At 29.3% G+C, this 19736-nt stretch overlaps 1 protein-coding gene across 9 annotated transcripts in view; it reads right to left on the bottom strand.

Annotated features, from left to right (window-relative positions):
* FANCI (Fanconi anemia complementation group I) overlaps window positions 1-19736 on the bottom strand; it is a 140791-nt gene that overhangs the window by 11403 nt on the left and 109652 nt on the right. For all 9 annotated transcript variants that reach the window (XM_076474380.1, XM_076474378.1, XM_076474382.1 and 6 more), the window contains 8 exons: window positions 17301-17480; window positions 16279-16442; window positions 14511-14581; window positions 6626-6794; window positions 4046-4173; window positions 1233-1398; window positions 665-843; window positions 397-510 (listed from right to left, as the gene is read on the bottom strand). In XM_076474380.1, the coding sequence (XP_076330495.1) occupies window positions 397-510; window positions 665-843; window positions 1233-1398; window positions 4046-4173; window positions 6626-6794; window positions 14511-14581; window positions 16279-16442; window positions 17301-17480 (1171 nt within the window). The remainder of the gene's footprint in view (window positions 1-396; window positions 511-664; window positions 844-1232; window positions 1399-4045; window positions 4174-6625; window positions 6795-14510; window positions 14582-16278; window positions 16443-17300; window positions 17481-19736) is intronic.

Below are 19736 nucleotides of genomic sequence, written 5' to 3'. Positions count from 1 at the left end.
ATGACAACTTTCTAGTAACTAGTTTATGTTGAATTTCCTACTTACTAAAGGAGTGATGAATAAAATAGAGAAGAGGGGATGCCCAGAGAAAATATGTCACATTTCTCACACTAAGGGAAATTCAGGATTTTTAAAAATACTGTCTTATAAAATAAAAAATTAAAACTTGTATACTATTAAATATGAATTATTAACAATATTACTTAATACTAATTGGTATAACATAAAAAGTAGTTTAATTAACTTTTGAATGTAATTCACTTAAAACTTGGTGACATGTACAGTAAATGATAACCAGGTAGATAGGATTAGTTACCTTGTGTGTCTGAGATACATCCACAAATACACTAGAAAGTAAAATAAAATACTTGTAAAATCATTTCAAAGCTGACAAACCTCATATGTAATGAAAGTGTCCACAAGTGGAGTCAGATGTGTGCTTGACAACTTGACCAACTTTTCAAATTTGGAACACAAATGGCCAATTTTCAAGTTGTACACACATATATACTGTAAAAAGACAAATAGAACAAATATAAACATTTAAATAATAAATTACAAACTTAAATTGATTCAATTATTATACAGAAAATTGTTCAAACTTTAATAACATTTTATTATAGAACTAAAGTTACTTAATCTTAAAACCAGAAGCTGAACCAACATATTTCGTAAAAGCTCCAAGGGTATTATAGATGCGGCTGACAAGTTTCAGTGTGGTGTTTGCACAAGATCGTAAAGGAAAAGCTGTCTGAATGAGTTCGTGAAAAACTGTGATTAACTGGCCAAGATGTGAACAGAGACTGTATTCCTTCTGTATTCGATTTTCTAGGGGTTCAGCGTCTAAAAGAAAAAATATATATATTTGATAAAAAGACTGAGCTTTTTCTAATACTAATAAACAATTTTTATCTCTTCAACTGCTGACACCATTATAGATTTTACACATAAGTTATAATATATCAGTCATATGCAAAAATATGTAATAGTTTTGATTTACCTTTAAGAACTTTAATAAATTTCAAGTGAATAAATGATCATTATGCCTTACAGTCAAAATACATCTTTAAAAATGTTTTAAAAATCAGTAAATACATGATTAAATAAAACAAGAAGCTAACATGATTTGGAACTATTACAGATTAAAAAACACTTCTGATAATGGAATTAAGACTGTAATGAATGGATGATGCATCTTGACCTTCTATCTTGTGAATGATTAGTTTATTTACCTTTATTTGGTTCAGAGTCAACAGTAATTTGAGCCTTCATCTGATCTAAAATCCAGTCTATTTCATTCAGTATGAGATCAGCATGAAAAAGTAACAAATGGGTCAAGGGTAAAGCTGTTTTCTCATTGATGACTGCTAACTGTTTTTTATTCTCCACTTCTAAATCCTACAGATAATAATCATAGAAATGATAATATATCATGAGATGTTATTTTCTTGAATCAGTCAGAGAATTTGGTATTAATGAACAATGATTCATACCCACTAAAATAAGTGTTATTGTTCATTCAATACAAAAATATAAACCAGTCAGATATTATGTGTGCACTTTCTTAAGGCTTAGCAAGCAATGACAAGCAGCAACTGAATACAAAGGTTATAACTAGAAAAATAATTCTTTGTTTACTTTTTTATTTACTGTTCTATGTTTTAAGTAAACTAAGTTAAAGAATGTTTTTTGTAAATAGTACTAAACTATATACATATATAATGTAAATTGAAATGTGACTTTACTTTACAGAATACTAGTCCACTAAAACATAACCAAGACAGATAACTATGTAAGTCTAAAAGTCAGTTTTATATTCTTGGATACGATAACACAAGAGCACGTGCACCATGTCATTATAACTTATATATTAACCAGCTATGGCTCAAATGTCAATGTAATAAAAGTAATATATATATTTAAGCTATTTAAGTTAAATATTTGTGTTTGAATTATAATTTGTAAGAATTCTGAAAAGAGAAAAGCATAACTCATATTTACTTCCTAATTTTTATGGCAGTTATGAGATTGTCTAATCTCTCAAACACTTACAGAGATTCTGATTTTATAGTGAAAATAACAAATATAATAGAAAGTTTTTTTCTTAAAAAACACTTAATAATTATCACCAGAAAGTTGTTCAGACTTTAATAACATTTTATTGTAGAGCTAATATAAGGAATTCACATGCAAAATTGGAGAATTTTCTTATGCATTAAAGTATTTTTAATCTTAAAATGAAAATTATTCTGCAAGTTGCTTATTCTGAAGAAATAAAATTACAAAAAGTATTTAATTAAAATATTGTACTACTTAATTTAAAAACTTAATTTTTTTTTATGAAAGCCTTGCAATGTTTACTAATAACCTGCAACATTTTGTAAACACATGCATTTATTATCAAAAATCATAGTATCATTACTCTCATGAAAACCTTCATGGGTGGATTCCACCTGATTCATAATGAAAGGGTTAAACTTACAAAATTGTGATGAGAGAAAATTTAGAGAAAATGTTTTGATAAAAACTGATGATCTTAAATTCTTCAGCTAGATATTTTAGTGTTAAATTTGTTAATCATTAAAGAAACTACATTGGTATTGTTTAAAGGGTGTATTATCACCTCTTTAAAATAAAATAGAAATACTGTTTTCCTGGTGTTAAAAGTGTGTATTACAGATACATTTGCCAGATGTTTACATCTGATAGTCTTCTAAATGCTGTGCTATCCATTTATTGGCATAAACTATGACCACCATTCAAGCACTTGTAAAAATTATAGTGGTAATAAGATAAATATTATGAAGACAATATTGTTTGTTTTAGAATACTAGTTAAATATAAAATAAATTGTGTTCTAAATGAAACAAATTTACAGTCACTTTTAACTAGAAATAAAATGTCCAATAAAAAAGTGACACAGTCATACAACAAATGATTTTGGTCATATCTACAATTTATAATACGAGTGACTAAAACACAAAACTTGTTTTGATAGTTTTAAAGAAATAAATACATACACATATATATAACAGGCAACAAAATGAAAAAAATTCATAACTGTAAACCTAGTTCATACTCTTTTTTTCATATTTGTGCATCCTATTCATTTTAATGAAAAAGACATTATACATATTAATATCATATCAAAATATGATCACAATATTTCAATCAATAAAACACATCATTAATGTGACCAGTCACAAGACATCATACAGGCAGATGTGACTGCCTGACTGGTTTAATAATGAGTGACATTAAAACTGCTAAACACCTTCTCATGATACTTTTACCAACATAAACTAATGCTATTAGCTATTTTAATTTTTCATTTGAGGAATAATTAATGATTGTTTAGGTTCTATGAATCATGACTTATCTGTTTTCTTTGGCAGTAGAATAGAAGGAATGTGGTTGAGACAAAAAAAAGAGATAATATAAATTCCAGTACTGAGTGTTGGCAGATTTTCAACCATATTTTACTCTAACTTGTACAATTCAATTATTAAATAGTTTTCTTCTAGTGAATCAAAACTAGACTCTCGAAAACACCAGTTTTACTTGTAACAGTAATATGTTCCTTCAAATAACTTGTAATACTTATTTGCCTAATAGAATTTCTCTGTTCTGTATTTCACATCCCAATGTACGCTTTTATGCAAGTTGTTCTTTTGTACAAAATAAAGAGATTAAAATAAAAATATAGTAGACACGGTTTAATGATTTGTTTCCTGGACTGTGTCTCTGAGTGTTGAAGTTTTGCATCGTAAAATTATCTTCCATACTTTGGTGACATAAATGCATTACAAAAATGATAGCAGAAATCCCACTATTTGATAAACAGTAATCCAAGATTTGGAGTGCTTGGAGTGGGTGATTTTGAAATTCACTCTAATTCAAACAATAGTGACAGCTAATGCAAATAACTTTGTGTAATTTTGAATGAATACCCAACACACAAAACATCCAATAAAACTAGTAATTGTAGCTAATTTTTTGCCAAACTGCAACTGATATGAGATTACTCTTGTAGTATAATACATACCTCAGTTATGTCTCCAAGAATGGAGTGAATCTGGTTAGCTACATCTCTCAGTAGAGATATATACCCTTTACTCTGATGACCCAAAGTTAAACAGAGAGACAGCATAGCTTTAGCTACACCAGAATCATCTGTAATATTTATATACAGGCTGTTAAAAAAACTCTTCAAATTACATCACATTTTACAAATCAAAATATATAATGTTTTATCTGTTTTGGAAACAAGTGAAAAGAAAATTTTTTTCATCATTAGAAACTTCATTTCACTTGTTTACATACCTAAAAATAAAGTAAATGCAGGAAAATGAGATATAAGTTAATTTTGAAAAATTTGTAGATGTAATCAAGTAGCTTTGTCTAAAAGAAGTCATTAGTTACAGAACAAAAAAAATCCTCACTTGAAATTTCACTTTACATGCTTACAAAATAAATGCAGGAACATGATATCTATTTTTTTTTTTTTTCAAAATCTGTAAACATTATCAAGTAGCTTTGTTGAAAAAGACATTAGATACAGGATCAAAAACCTACATTTTCTCAAATGTTTAAAATATTGTTCTCTTTTCATTATCTTATAATCTTAAAGACAGTAACTTCTTGCAATTTCTAAATTAATAGAACCACTTTCTAAAGAGAAAGCATATATAAAGATTTTACTGAACTGTATTTTCAAATATATCTACTTTTACTTTTTTAGACTACACTGTTTTGTTAGGACTCACATGGGATTCTTTGATTGATATTTGTAGTCTATACTGACAAAATTAAAACAATGTTTTGTTGAAACTTCCAAAATAGTATGTCTTTTCAGAGGCAATTTCTAATAATTTTAAATGTCCATACAAATGTAAGTTTATATTGTCTTTCGGCAAACACTTCATAAAATATATTAAGTTATTCTCAAACTTTTAACACTGCTAAACAGGTAGTTTGGCTATTAAAAAATATAAATTCAAGTGAAAAGTATATCATAAGAGATGGTGAAAACATGGCCAAAAACTGAACACAATTTTCTTAGATTGTTATACAAGTACAGTAACATTAATATCAGAACAACTGGATTCTGCATCCTTTGGCACATTTTAGGGCTATAATTTCAGTTACTCCTGTAAATACATGCATAATATTCTTGTTAGACCAGTAAGAAGCAACAAAATTGCTTCATGAATGTTTAAGTTTCCTATAATAAGTTCAAAAGCTAGAAAATTTGCCCCAATGAATCCACACGACAATCACTGATGTTTGAATGGGATTTAATGTGACGAACTACATTCACACCATCTATACCGTGAAACTGTAACAATTAACAAGTTTAGTGACATCACCAAAGTTCATATAAGCAAACACACACACACGTATTCAAGTTACAGGCCCATAGAAAACAACTGTACACAAAAGCCATATTGTTACTGGTATGAGCAAGAAATTACAGCTCAACAGATGTATCAATTCAACATGGGATTGTGGCAAGATAGAAACAATGAATTAATACCCATACTAAATATCTTATACATTCTGACTCTCACATTATCAAAATCAAGACAATCTTTGAAAGTTTCCAAATGTAAACAAATCAATACCTCGTTCGGCTTGCAGGTACATGGTAAGTCCCTAATTCAAATTCCAAAGCCTCCAGTGTCTATTGTAAAAAATCCAACATGGTTGTGACTGTGCTAACCTCAGAGTGAATCTATTTACAAGTATTCTTAATGAGGTATTCTTACACGTTCGGTTGACAATGATGGCATAATTATAACGTAACAAAATTGTGAAGACATATGTATGAAGGCAATATTACAAAACACTCAAATATACAAATGCATGCGTTATCTCAAGGGTAAATATCAATTTTCATATATTCAAGTACTGCACATGAGAAAACTAATTATCTATGGGAGTGAACATGCGTGTAACTGGGTTTCCGGATCAAACCAGATTTGTTTGGAAGGGCATAAAACTCATCTATTGTTAGAACTTAGATTCAAAAAATGAAATTGAGCTAGCTGTGGCTACAAGAAACTCTCAAATGACCTATTGCATCAAAAGATAAAGTAAATGTATTGATAGGTTTTTACCATTTTATTCATTCACCAAAAGCTTGAAGACCATTTTAAGTCATATAAATACAATTTTTATGTTGAATTTTATAGTTATTTTTCACACTTAAGAGGTACCTTCTGTATATATACTTCATTTAAGCATGTTTCCTATGATTTGTTAACAATGTAAAAAGCAATATACTGCACCTTTCTTCTATTGACAAAGATTAAACAAAAGAGTTATCTCAGAGAAACAGAAGTCCTTAATAAACCCTTACCCTTGCCTGTGCTATTAGGAAGAATAAATAAAGTAAGCATGAATCAACACACAACACAGAATTGTCGAACACTCTTGCAGGCACCAATGGACAGTTTAAAAAGGATTATTCTCAAAAACGCATCTTGTCATTCTCCCAAATGCACTACTACTGAAATCAAAACAAAAGTTTAAGAAAGAAGTGTGAGCTTGATTCAAAGTATTTTTATCAGCTTAAAGTGCAATATAAGTTCAACAATTTGTAAATAATGAATTTGTTACTTACTTATTTCTTGTTCACTACACAGCTTGTGGATCCAGTGAAAAGATTCCTTAAAGATGAGGCTTGCTGGTTGAACATGCTTAGACAAGCATGAAACAATAGACAAAAGAGAAATGCTCTCTTTTCGAGGATGGTCATCTTCTGAACATTTCAATGTATCATCTATAATATGCTGAAAAATATATGACGGTATAAAGTATATCTATACATAGATATTCTAGTGTTAAAGTTTCCACAATTTCATTACAGTTGATTACAAGGAGTTTATTTGAAAAGTCATGATTTCTGCAACTGCATACTTATTTTCCAATCTTAAGTCAGTTTAACATTTGACTTTTCCCTTATGCTTCTAAGAAGGCTTTCAAATGAAAATTAATAAATACTTCATTTATGTTGCATATGATTTGGTAATACAGAGTGCTAAATTGGGCACTAAAGTATAGGTTTCTGGATTTTCTTTTTTCAAAAGTCCCAGCAAGATTTGTCAAGGGTTCTAGAGGCAAAATTTAATAAATGCAAGAAAAAATGCACTTCAGTGTCAATGGAATACTTTATTTATAATGTACATTGCATATAGTTCTCTTTAAAAAAAATTATCACTGTTAAGTGCACTCTAATGTTCGACAAAAACTATTATTTATAATACATGTTGCTTACCCTCAGCAAGTGCTAAAGTAGAACAATATGGAAGAGGATAAATAAACAGCTTTTTCAATAAATACAAAAAATTTTTTTGTTTTTAAGGTATTTTTATTTAAAAGTGACTACTTGATTTCTTGTTTTCCTTTATGATTTGTTTTGGTCCAATTAACATGCTGTTTTGCAAACAATTTATTATCTTGCTTCTGTACCAATTACTAATCTTTAATATCTTACAGATAATTTTCAAGCAGAGAATAAAAATTCACCCTGAAGATTTTTATATAAAACTATTTATCATCTGTCTCCTAACTATGTACATCACTCGAAGAATATGAAAACACTAGCATATAACAAACACTTTTATACTGCTTTTGGGTCTAATATTCAACTCCATATGAGGTCATTTGACTGACCTCATGACCAACATAAAAAAAAAAAGAAATAATTATAAATTTCCTGTTTTATTTCTGAAACGACTGCAGATTATAACAGGAAGCTAAGTTGTTTAACTAAAGTAGGTTAAAACTTGTAACAGTACATATCTATTTATACCCTAATTTGATTGTTTTATTGTCCTTTAAACCATGTCTAAATAATCTTTGAGTCACATAAGTTGCAAATTACATGGAGAACATATAGCCAAAATTACTGTATCAAATTACATAATGCACAGACTCTTTGTGAGCATAATTCATCAAAAAATAAATATTATTTATTTTACTTTATCTAATCTAAAAAGGTCTAATTTTACATTTTAGTTTCCTAATAATACTAAATAAAGAATACACATAAAAAACAAGAAATAAAATACCTGAATCTTCTATTTTCTGTCAACTGTTCGTGAAACTCAACCCTACTTTTGTATATATAAATGATGCTACCGCATTAAATAATACACTAATAAATACAGAATAATAACATGCAAAAAATAAATAATGTTCAATAACTAACTGTACAACAAAGGTCATTCAAAATTCAGCTAACCCTGCTGAAGTGTTTCTTGTGGGAATAAAGTTTGAACTGGATGAAAAACAGACAATTATCTGTAGAGTTGAAAAGAAAAATGTTAATTTCTACTGTTTATAAACAATACTTGAAGTGAATAAGTTAATCATAAGGTACTTCCAGTGGCTTTATTTTATTCAATTTAACGTCACTTGTGAAATCTGTCAGAAGCTGATGATGGACAGCTGTGTTAAAACTGTATGACGTTCAGTTCAAACCAAGTAATCGTGCTTGCTTTGTATATGAGGCATTTTGCAGTATGTATTCAAAACCCACAGGGTCAAATCTCATGCACATTTGCCCGTGTATGGGATGAAGGAGTTTGAGTTAGCTAGAAACCTAAAATAATTTCAACTTAAACTATTAATAACAATAGAAAGAATTGTAATAAAAAGATAGGAAGCAATCGTTATTCACATTCAGAAAACAACATAATAAAGTGGGTTTTTTTTTTTAGCAAAAGCATTTTCACTAGGTTTTATCTAAAATGTTTTCAGCTTTTCCAGTTTCACATAAATTATATTATTTTGTATTGAAATAAAAATCACAACTAAATTAGTATATTACATAAACTATAATGACATTTCAATAAATACAATGATATACATTAGTAGAGCTGGGCAATTATTTAATTTTACTAATTTAACCTTTTTGCTATGGACAGGTCAAAGTGCACATTATGACTTTTTAGACAGTTATATTCAAAATTTAATTAAAGTTTAGTCACTGTATACAAATAAACCTGATATCAAAAATAGTAAATAAATCATATTTTAATACAAGTCTTACATCCTTAATTTCATCAAGAAATATTTTTAAAAATCTTCAATCTCCTCTAATGTTGAAATAGCCTTCAATCTTATTTGTTTACAGAGTCATAAACAAGATAATCAAGCCCATTCATCACACCCATCTGTCACATCCACTCTTTCATAAGTTTTCAGTAGTTCTGACATTTTATACCAAATTATCTATAATTTATACAAAGCCAAGATTTTAATCCACCATATGATGTGCTATATTATGTTGTTTTCTGTAAAGAGCATTATCCATTCCACCTTCAGTTTCAATGTTTCTTTTGCAGTGTCCAGATTGAAAAGCTAGGCTAATTTTTAAAGATTTTTATGCTATAGTTAAAAAGCCAGATGAATAATGATAGTTACAGAACATTCTCTGTATTGTATATGTTCTGAGTACATTATTTAAGATCACTCAACTGTTATAATCATCAGAAACACTCATTTCAATTAGTAGATTACTTTCACAACATTAATTAACTATAACTCCATTTAGACAATTATTTTTGTGACAGTTGATTACTTTACATGATGCTAATTGATGTAAATGATGCTCATAATTGATTTTTTGTGTGACACTAACCAATGTGATCAGTACTCATGCATAATTGATTGTCTTGCATAACACCAATTGACATAAATTTTTTTATTATCCAGTTCTATTAATCAGTAATGTACTTTCACTAATACGGAACTGAGATGTAAATATACAAAAGTAACATAAAGGTTTGGAAATAATTATGGCAATGCAAAGGTGATACACAAAAAGAAATCACAAACAATATGTAATTGCAAATAAATGGCCAATTTATCATTAGTGTAATACATTACTACAAAAAAAACAAAAGAAAGACAAGTATGGAGACAGTGCACTAGTACTGTAAATTTGCTTTAAAGATAGTAGTACATCTTGTTCATATATCATCATTAAGTTTATCAAAGTATGGTTGTGAAATATGGTTCCAAATGTCATGTATTATTGTCCACAATTCAGCCAAGTTCTCTGGATGCCATCTGACATGATTTTTATACAAGCCAACACCATCATACCAGGACTTCATGCAGGTCAAGCCATGATTATGACACCACTCAGTCAAGTTGTCTAGCTGTCATATGACTTCCTAGTTTCCACACAATTGTAATAATGTTCATATTAAGACTTCATGCAGGTCAAGCAATGATTGCAAATGTTGCATTGGCTTTTTCTTTTCAGGTCATTTCATCATATTTGTTGCATTGTTTGGAACCACTGTTTTGTTGGAAGATAAATCTTTATCTAACAGATAATGTTTCTGATGGAATGACATGATGAATAAGACACTATTTGTACTTGTCAGCAGTAAGAATGCTTTCCCTTCTGTGTAAATATGTGGTCCACATTTGCATTGATCCCTCAGTTTTTCACAGTAGATGCTGTACTTTAACCATGATACTGTTTTCATTTCTTCTATTAATTTAATTATCATAAATTGTTTGAAACAATTTCAAGTTATAATTTTCCAATACTGCAAATGTATTTCTGATGGAGAAAAACCCACCTAAGGGTGAGAAAAGTATCCATGGCAAAACAGGGCAGAATCAGAAACTGATTGAGGGAGGACAAATCAATTACAGGCCACCAATCATTAATTTTCTTGGGAACAACAAAGAGCCTGGAATAAAACCTGGAAAAAGATGATATACAGGTTCTATGGCTTGTTGAGGTAGATGTCCTTGTACAGCCTTGGACAGATACTGATTGGTAGTAAGATCCCAAGGTATAAGAAATGAAATTAGTAACTGAGACAAGGTAGGGGGGAACAGAAATTGTTGGACAAGTCCCTCAAATAAAACACAAATAATCCATGGATCTGGGGTAAAACATCATCAAAGGGGAACAAATTTAAACAAACAGGCTCCTGATGGACCAGAATCCACCAAGTACTGGTGATTACTGTTGGTGATCTGTCTATCATCATCAAATAAAACAATGAGAACTAGGAGAGGTAAGAAGAATATGTGATTTTTTCAGCTCCAACTATGACAATGACACAGCCAAAGAAGACATAGTCAAGTGTTAATGCAAGGCTCCACAAGTAATTCCAAAGTTTCATCACTGAAAACAAACTGCTGATGAAAGGAGATCATTCTTAATCCCTACGAAAAGGGAGCAATAAACAAATCTAGGATAAGGCTGTATCTCAGCCTAAAAGATCCCAACAACAGAGGTATTATGTGTGTAATGCAAGAGCTGAAGACAATAAATGAGCCAATGTGGAAGTAATTAGGGAAAGGCTGTCCTGCAAAAACACCCTCAGGATGTAAAAAAAATGAAAGAAAGAGAGAGAGAGAAAAAAGACTGGGAAATTAAGTTAATTAAAAATCCTTCCATGAAGTAATGAAAAAATTATAGTAGAAAATCCACTTCAGAAACTTTGCCAATAAAATTCAAGAATAAATCACATAAAAAGAACAAGTACTGCCAAACAAGTATTATTTTGGTAAAACTGAATAAATGGAGTCAAGAACATCATAAGTGTCATACTCTTATTGGTGGATGGTTGTTGCACGATAATTTACATGCAAGATGCATTTGAATTTGCCAATTCCAAAAGGGTAGGAATTTCAAGGCTTTTCGAGAGAGGAGGTGATAAACTCTGAAAATTTTGATTGATTTGTAAGCAGCACACTTTTTTTTAGTTTTGTTCATCCTACTGTTTTAAGTTTGGCATTTAACCTTTTGATTTGTTTCACTCTCCTAAGCAGTTATACACTTACTGAGGTCACTTCATGCTAATTTATATATTTATTTTAGAATTATAATTCACATTTGTACTTACCAGTTAGGTCTTTGACAAGATTTCTACTGAACAGTTTTGTATTGTGTACATAACATATTCTGAGTTACTTAATATCCCATTTGAAAGATTTTGGGCTAGTTATTTTAATGAATTCTATTATTAACAGTATTAGTTTCAAATATCTTCTTCAGACTTTCCATACAACTTCTACTGAAACATGAAATTTTGCCTCAGTCTATCGTAAGGAATAGGTGTTAAGAGCCAAACTTTTGATTTCTACACAAATGTTACATGACGTTACTTTAATGGGAGTACCAAGTGCACTTACCATACCACTGCTGAGGATAGTACAGCTGCTTGTACTTTTGTAAATAACATGACAGCTAATCACAGTGTAAACTAACCTTATGTGATAGTGTCAATAGTACAATTATATTACACAGAACACATGTGGAGCTATTCTATATATGTATCTATACTCCTTTAACTCTTTCATATTGGGTCAAGGGTCAAAGGCCATCAAGACTGTCAAATTGCATTCAAAATTTTATTGACTGATTGATTATTTGGAATTAAACATAAAGCTATACACAAAGGGCCATCCGTGCTCTGTCCACCACAGTATCAAAACCCAGTTTCTAGCAATACGAGTCAGCAGACATATTATTGTACTACCTAGGGGCCAAAATTTCATTGAAATATTATTTTACGAATTATGTCAATGTTTGGTACCAAACTGTAGATTATAATTCAAACCTAAGTATTATATATGAATTCCTTACTTTAACAGTAAATATTCAGAGAACGTACCTAAATATCAATTTTTGTGGGTCACATGATACGTTGAATGCAACACTAATTAAAATTAGATGTTTGTGATGTCAAAATACAAAGTTTATAATTTTGTATGAATTAGGAACTCAAATTACCAATAATGATAAGCTAGAATATAAAATAAAAATCTCATATCACTTTATTTTGTGGAGATATGACTCATATACTGAATTAAACACAGTGGCACATTCACCTCTTTCCATTTTTAGAAAAGGTCCCTTATATACTCTAACTACAATACATGACATGTATTGACAGCTTAGAATGTCACCTTAGTAGATTTCTCAGTCATTTTAATCTGTGAAAAAGCTACTATGTTCTTTTGAACTAAGATTTCTAGGAGATAGGTTGTGTCTTTAATCTGATCCAAGTTTTATACATGTTTTAAACTTAAATACAACTTAGTAATTAAGCTCAATAAATTATAGTGGAATTCTATCATATCCATATAGCAATTTATGATTTTTATGGTTATTTGAAATATATAAATATATATAACCTAAAACCTATATATAAATAACCTAAAAAATATATTTTGTTTCATATCCTCCATGTGCAAAATTTTAAATGGCTTAGCAACCTATGTCCAGCAGCAACTGAATTTCAAATGTCAGAGCTAGAAGAGATAATTATTTGTTTTATTTTTATATTTGTTGTTAATATATTTTAAGAAAAATAAGTTGAATAATTTATTTCTAAATCGTAATATATATAACGTATTATAACTGAAATGTGTATTACAAAATACTAGTCCTCTAAAACATAACCAAGACAGGTAACTTTGTGAAGACTAAAGGTTGGATTTGTTATTGGATATGGTAACATCAGTGCACATGCACAGCATCAATGCAAGTTATGTAATGTTATCCAACCACACAAAAAAGTGTAATTTTATTTTTTAATTTTTTTATGATTATTACAAGTTTGGGTACATTGACAAATCCCACATAGTTAGAGAAAATAACAGTAAAATATGTCTTACTGAAAACAAATGTTTGAAATGTATTTAGGAGGTTTTACAGATTATAAAAATAATATTTGAGATTTTTCTGGGTGAAGAATAGTTTTTTTAAATCATAACATAAAATCACTTTATACTCAGACTAGTAATAAAACAGACTCCATATTTTTATACACAAATATTTACTAAAAATCTGACTTTATGTGAATGAAAAACTTGTAGTATTTACTAAAAGTTTACAAAATTTTGACACATACATTACATCAAAATTTATTGTATAAAAACTTAACGTGGACAAATCTGTATAGAAACGTATGTATATTATACAGAGCCAACTGTGAAAAGATTAATTTTCATTATCTTCATAATTGCTTCCTATACTACATGCATATATATCCTAAAAAACAAGAGACAAACCAAATCAATAACCTATATGTAATTGCTTGCTGCATAACCACACAGAAATGGAATTTTTTATTTTGATTCCAGCAAATTTGATTTTATTACTTCTCTCTTTAAAAAAATGTAGAAGTCAAATACAGCTTTTATAACTCATCAGTAAGATAAAATTAGAAATTCTTTCAACTGAATGGCTAAACAGTCTAGATATAGATCCCTACGACAGTTCAGGTAGTAGTCAAAATTTTATATTACTGATCAGAGCAAAATTAGCAACACCTGCTGACATATGGATTTTTGCAATTAGCTAAATCAAATAAAAGGATTTACTGTCAATTTTACATTGTTTCTACAGCTGAAAGTGTAGAATGTAATTAACAGCTTCATATCTGGGTAGATAACCTTAATTATTAGGTATATATCAAATCAATTTTTTTCAATAGATGGTTATTTCGTGGATCAAAATATACCTGAAAGTTGTTGAGATGAGTTTTCAACAAGTCTTCTTCCAAACTTCCTATTTCTACTTTTCCTTCTTTCTCTGTATTACAAATTAAAAAATTAAAACCGCAATTTAACTTCAAAGCTACTAAACATTTGTGTAAGTTAAAAAAACTTTTAATGTATTAAAAACAAACTGTTACCCAAACAAGATCTTGAAAGCACTAAGAAACTGTATTATTTGTAATACTTTTAATGTTGCATATTGTTAAGTTACAGATCATGTTGTTAATAAAATGTGACTCCAGAAATACAACACTAGCTTTCTGCAAACAGAACATTATCTAAAGAAATGATCTCGAACAAGCTTCAGCAATGCTGTAGAGATGTAACCATTTTAAAGAATAACTACAATAAAAATTATTCAACAATAAATATTTTGTGTGTGTGTGTGTGTTGAATTTTACACATAGCTACTTGAAGGCTAACAGCATTAGCCATCACTAAATTAGAAGTGATGGTTTAGATTGAAAGCATCTTGTTCACACCATCCACTGCCAACTCTTGGGCTACTCTTATCAACATTGAGACTAGCCATCATGTGTTACGTCCTCACAACTAACAGTGTGGGAATATTCAATGATAGGTTTCAAAATCATGATCTACAGATTGGGAGTTGAGTGCCTTGGCCATCAAGTCATGCTAGACCCTAAAATTTGGTATGCTAATGCATTTTGCAATACAGGTATAAACAAGTTCCTTAATAGACCCAGTACTAATGAATACAGAGTAAGAGAATACAATACTGACAAACCTTAGTATATTCTACAGATATAACATTAAATAAAATCCATAATTTAGATTCAAAACTGTTGTAAAAAACCCAACAAAAACTACAATGTAAGTAAATAGGTGTAGTAGTTATAAACCTCAATGTTTGTTTTTTTTATTTCTACTTATCAGGAAGAAGTGGACAGGTTTGGTACTATCAGTAACCATCACTAACAGCTGAGCATACCAACTAAGGAAGTAAAAAACCATATAATAGACTATATCAAATAATGTGTCCCCTTTTTATGTAATCCCTAATAAGTTCAACAGATTTTAATTGCATACCTGACTTTGTAGAAGATAATAATTGACTCATTCAATCAGTTTGTTACTTGTATCTTTAAATTAAAATCCAAAAGTTTATTAAAAAGAAAATGGAAATGTGACCAATGAAGGGCTTTTCTATCTCTTTTTTGGATAAAAATGCTTAAATAAAACAGCTGTCAAGACAGTTTTCAGTTACCATATCAAAATATCATAAATAACTTAAGCCAGCCAACTCTAGGAGGTAGATTCACACACAAATACACATATATAATGGATTATCTTTATAGCAGCACAAATAATTAAGTAATATCAGTGTTCAACATTTTCTGATATTTATGCTTGTTTAAAATCAATAACTTAGCATTTTATGTTACAAACTTACTACCCCCAAAAAAACACTATACAAATGTAAATTTATCAATACAATTCTTAGTTGTAGAAACACTGCACAACAAAACCTCCTGAATGTCAAAAGATAAATCTAGAATTGTGGTGGCCACTCATAATTCACATGTATTACATAGAAGATATTAAATAATATTCTTTTTTGAGAAAATACAAGATATAATTTATGATTTTATCTAAATGTAATTTCTTATTTCACTTTAAATGGAATAAAAATTAAAGTGGAGTAATTCATTTGTATTTATACAACAAAATTTAAAGTGAAACAAAATTATATTGAAAACAAATACTTACCAAAGGACATCAAGAATGCCTGATAATAGTTCACATGGCTAGATGAAAAAACTTCAAACAAAGTAGACAACCCATCTAAACACAATGTCCGTAGAAGATCAGCTGTTGGTTTTTTGTGTTGTGTATTACTCAAAACGTCTTTAGATACATGTTTCAAAAGTGACCTGCAAACCCATGTTTAGAATGTTTATAAGCAGTTCTGTGATATACAGATAATGCAAATATTTTTCAGTATTTAACAATATCAAATTTAGTGGGTAAAATCTGATAACAACAGTAAGAATGGAAGTTCTTTTAATTCTATCACTACAGCAGGGTTTGGAATTTTGTATTGCTCTGAAGAAAGGTATTAGTTGTAACCTCCCAAAGTTTCAAGCTTCATATATGTAATGAAATAGTAAAATGTGTCAGTTTGTTTTTTATTGTGTCTAAATGCAAACTTGGTAGTAGGAGAGTTATCTATAATTGTGGAAGTGCAAACCGTTCAGATTAACTATCAACATAAGACTCAATAAAAAATAATTATTTTGAATCTTTTCTTTTTTCCCCATCTTATTTTTAACCAGAATTTAAATAGACAGATAATAAAACTGCCACTGTCATTTTATCTCGCACAAGATGTGTGATTTTACAAGTAATCAATACTTAAGTTTAAATAACATTAATTCCATTATTTTGTTTTTCCTTAGAAGCACCAAATTACTCGTGTATTTATTCACACGTCACTTTTTTCAGAGTTTCTTGCACAATGAAGGCTAATTTTTACCTATATATTTTATTTTTATTTTAAAATATCAAAATTAACGTCTTAAATTTAACAATATTATGTTGTCAAGGCTTCCTTAATGACAGTCTTCTACAGAACAGTATCAAATAAAAAGTAAAATTCATATTATTCATTCAAACAAATCAAGACAGATTTGGGTAAGAGATTTACATACTCCATGTCATTATCACTTTCTAAGGTTTTTATTTTTGTCTTTCAAAATAAGTAGCTAAAATGTTTATGAACTCTGGTTTACCTGCCTATGGTGCAGAAATGTTCTACTAATCTACTGTCATGCTTTCCTTCACATCCATCACATTTCCCCTTATCCTTAAACTGATTAATTCTCTGGACAGCCACTTTGACTATAAAGATTACAAAGTTCTCTTCTTGTCTTAACAAAGAGAGTGAGTCTTTGTGATCAGGACTACAATCACTTGGAAAAAAAAACAACAAGAAAATGCTAAAAAATAACTCAGAAATATATATAAAGTGTTTTAGTAACGTTTAGAAATCACTTGCAAAGTAGGATGGTTATAGTTACAAAAATAAATTAGCATTACAAAATATTTTTAAAATAAATTGTAGATTACAAAATATGCCTCAGCAATATTAGAGAGATTTCAATTATAAATCATATTTTAATACTTTTATGTTTTCTTTTAAAAACAATGCAGAAAATTTAGAGTGAAATGTTAGAAACTACTACAGTAAGAACATTCTGTAAAGAGAGTTGGTCTTCAAGCAAATTACTAACATACACAACTAAAGTATCAATAACTGAATTGAATTTTGGGTTTTTTACTTGATGAATATTTGTTAAATTTCCAAGCTATAGGTTTACAGCCATGGTTTTCGTATATTACAACTCAAGGTTGATAAATCAGAACCACAGACTTAATCTTAGCATCAAATGTTTTCAGCAGAATTTAAATCAAAAAAGTTAGAAACAAATGCTTATAACACATTAAATATACAAAGTAAACCATTTACTAAATAAAAACTTAAAAGAAATTCTTTTAATGCAGACTTAAACATAAATAACATCAATCATAAATACAGTTTTACATTTCAAGTTTACAATTTTGTATATTAAATATGCGTACTTTCATTATTTTAAATATTTTACCAATTAAATTTCACATTTTAACTACATCTTAACTACAAGTAAATTGCATTTTACATTTTAAAGAAAACATTTTAATACACTTTGGTTTGCCTTTTCTTTCAGTTCTTTTATATTGGATGCACTAACACTTTGTCATAACCACATACTTCATATATTGGAAACTTCAATAACTGAATAATGACAGAATAATCTATCATCACATTAAAAATGCACATCAGTGACATAATGATATTTCAAATTATAAAATCAGAAAAATGAATTTTACATAACCATGTCTGAATGACAACCAACAACATAAACATCCGAAAACATTTAATTTAGTATAATTTCAAAAAACACATTCAGGTATATTACAGTTCATTCATGCTATCATGCATATCCACCGTTGCAAGTTGCACATTAATACATAAGGATTTTATGAAATTTTTACCTTTAAGACTAGAAGTTTAAACACAACTTCAATACTATTAGAAAGATCTTACTAAGAATGAATTTCAATAAAAACACATAATAAATAACAATAATTTAGGGTTATTATACATATTTAATGGATACAGCTGGAATATCTTCTCTTGATACACAGACACACAATAACTAATAATGGGTTGAGTTAAGCCACCTTTTCCCTGAACAAGCCATAACACAGAATCCACAAGATGTTGAAAAATGTTCTAAGTTTCATTCCTGATTTAGTCATTAATACTACATGCAATTCATGGAGCATGGCAGACAAGGGACAGTGATAGTGAAAGTTTCTTTTAAGTTTATCGTACAAATACTCAATTGGTTTGAGATAAGGGAATTCTGATGGCCATGGGAGATGCTTGAAGTCTCCATCACGTTCTTCAAACATTCACACACAATTTGTTTTGAAAGCAGCTGTCTTAATCAAAGTACACATGAAAAATGATAAATGAACTTGAACAGAAATGATGCTGAGGTAACTTACAGCATTGATTTTACCTAAAAAAAGGGAGTACAGATCCAAGGTATGCTCAAAACTACCACTCCATTACCAAAAGCCTCGACAGTTGGGACTACAATAGAAGCAAGTTATTTTTATGGCTTTTTTAAAATCTTTCTTACACCCATACAAAAAAAGGGAAAGTATAATGCTTCAGACTGTATCTCCTTTCACAAGTCCTTATTAATCTAATATCTATACCCTTTATATAGCTCAAGTAATTTATTCCTGTTAGTAACTGAGTCCAGTGGTTTATACAAAAGTCTCCAACTGCCATAGTTCATTTGTTGCAACGTTCTTCATGAGGTAAAGTTGGATATGGGTTTAGATTGCCCTACACTAAACATCTGTCAGTTGATGTACTGTTTGATAATGGTTGGACTTTATCTTCCTGTCTAACTGCCTTTCTCCTCTTTCTGCTATTACATCTTTACAGCCACAATTCCCTCTTCCAGCAGACATTTTATCCAACTTTTTCCAATGTTGATAACATTGAATAGCCAATGTCTTAGAAATGACTACCAATGAAACTGTCTTGGCCATTGTGACACCTACTAGAAAGGCACTCGCTATCATGCCTATTTTAAACATTGCAATAT

This window comes from Tachypleus tridentatus, chromosome 13 (assembly GCF_004210375.1).
Source record: "Tachypleus tridentatus isolate NWPU-2018 chromosome 13, ASM421037v1, whole genome shotgun sequence".
NCBI lineage: Eukaryota > Metazoa > Arthropoda > Merostomata > Xiphosura > Limulidae > Tachypleus > Tachypleus tridentatus.
This window is presented reverse-complemented; position numbering and strand designations above follow the sequence as displayed.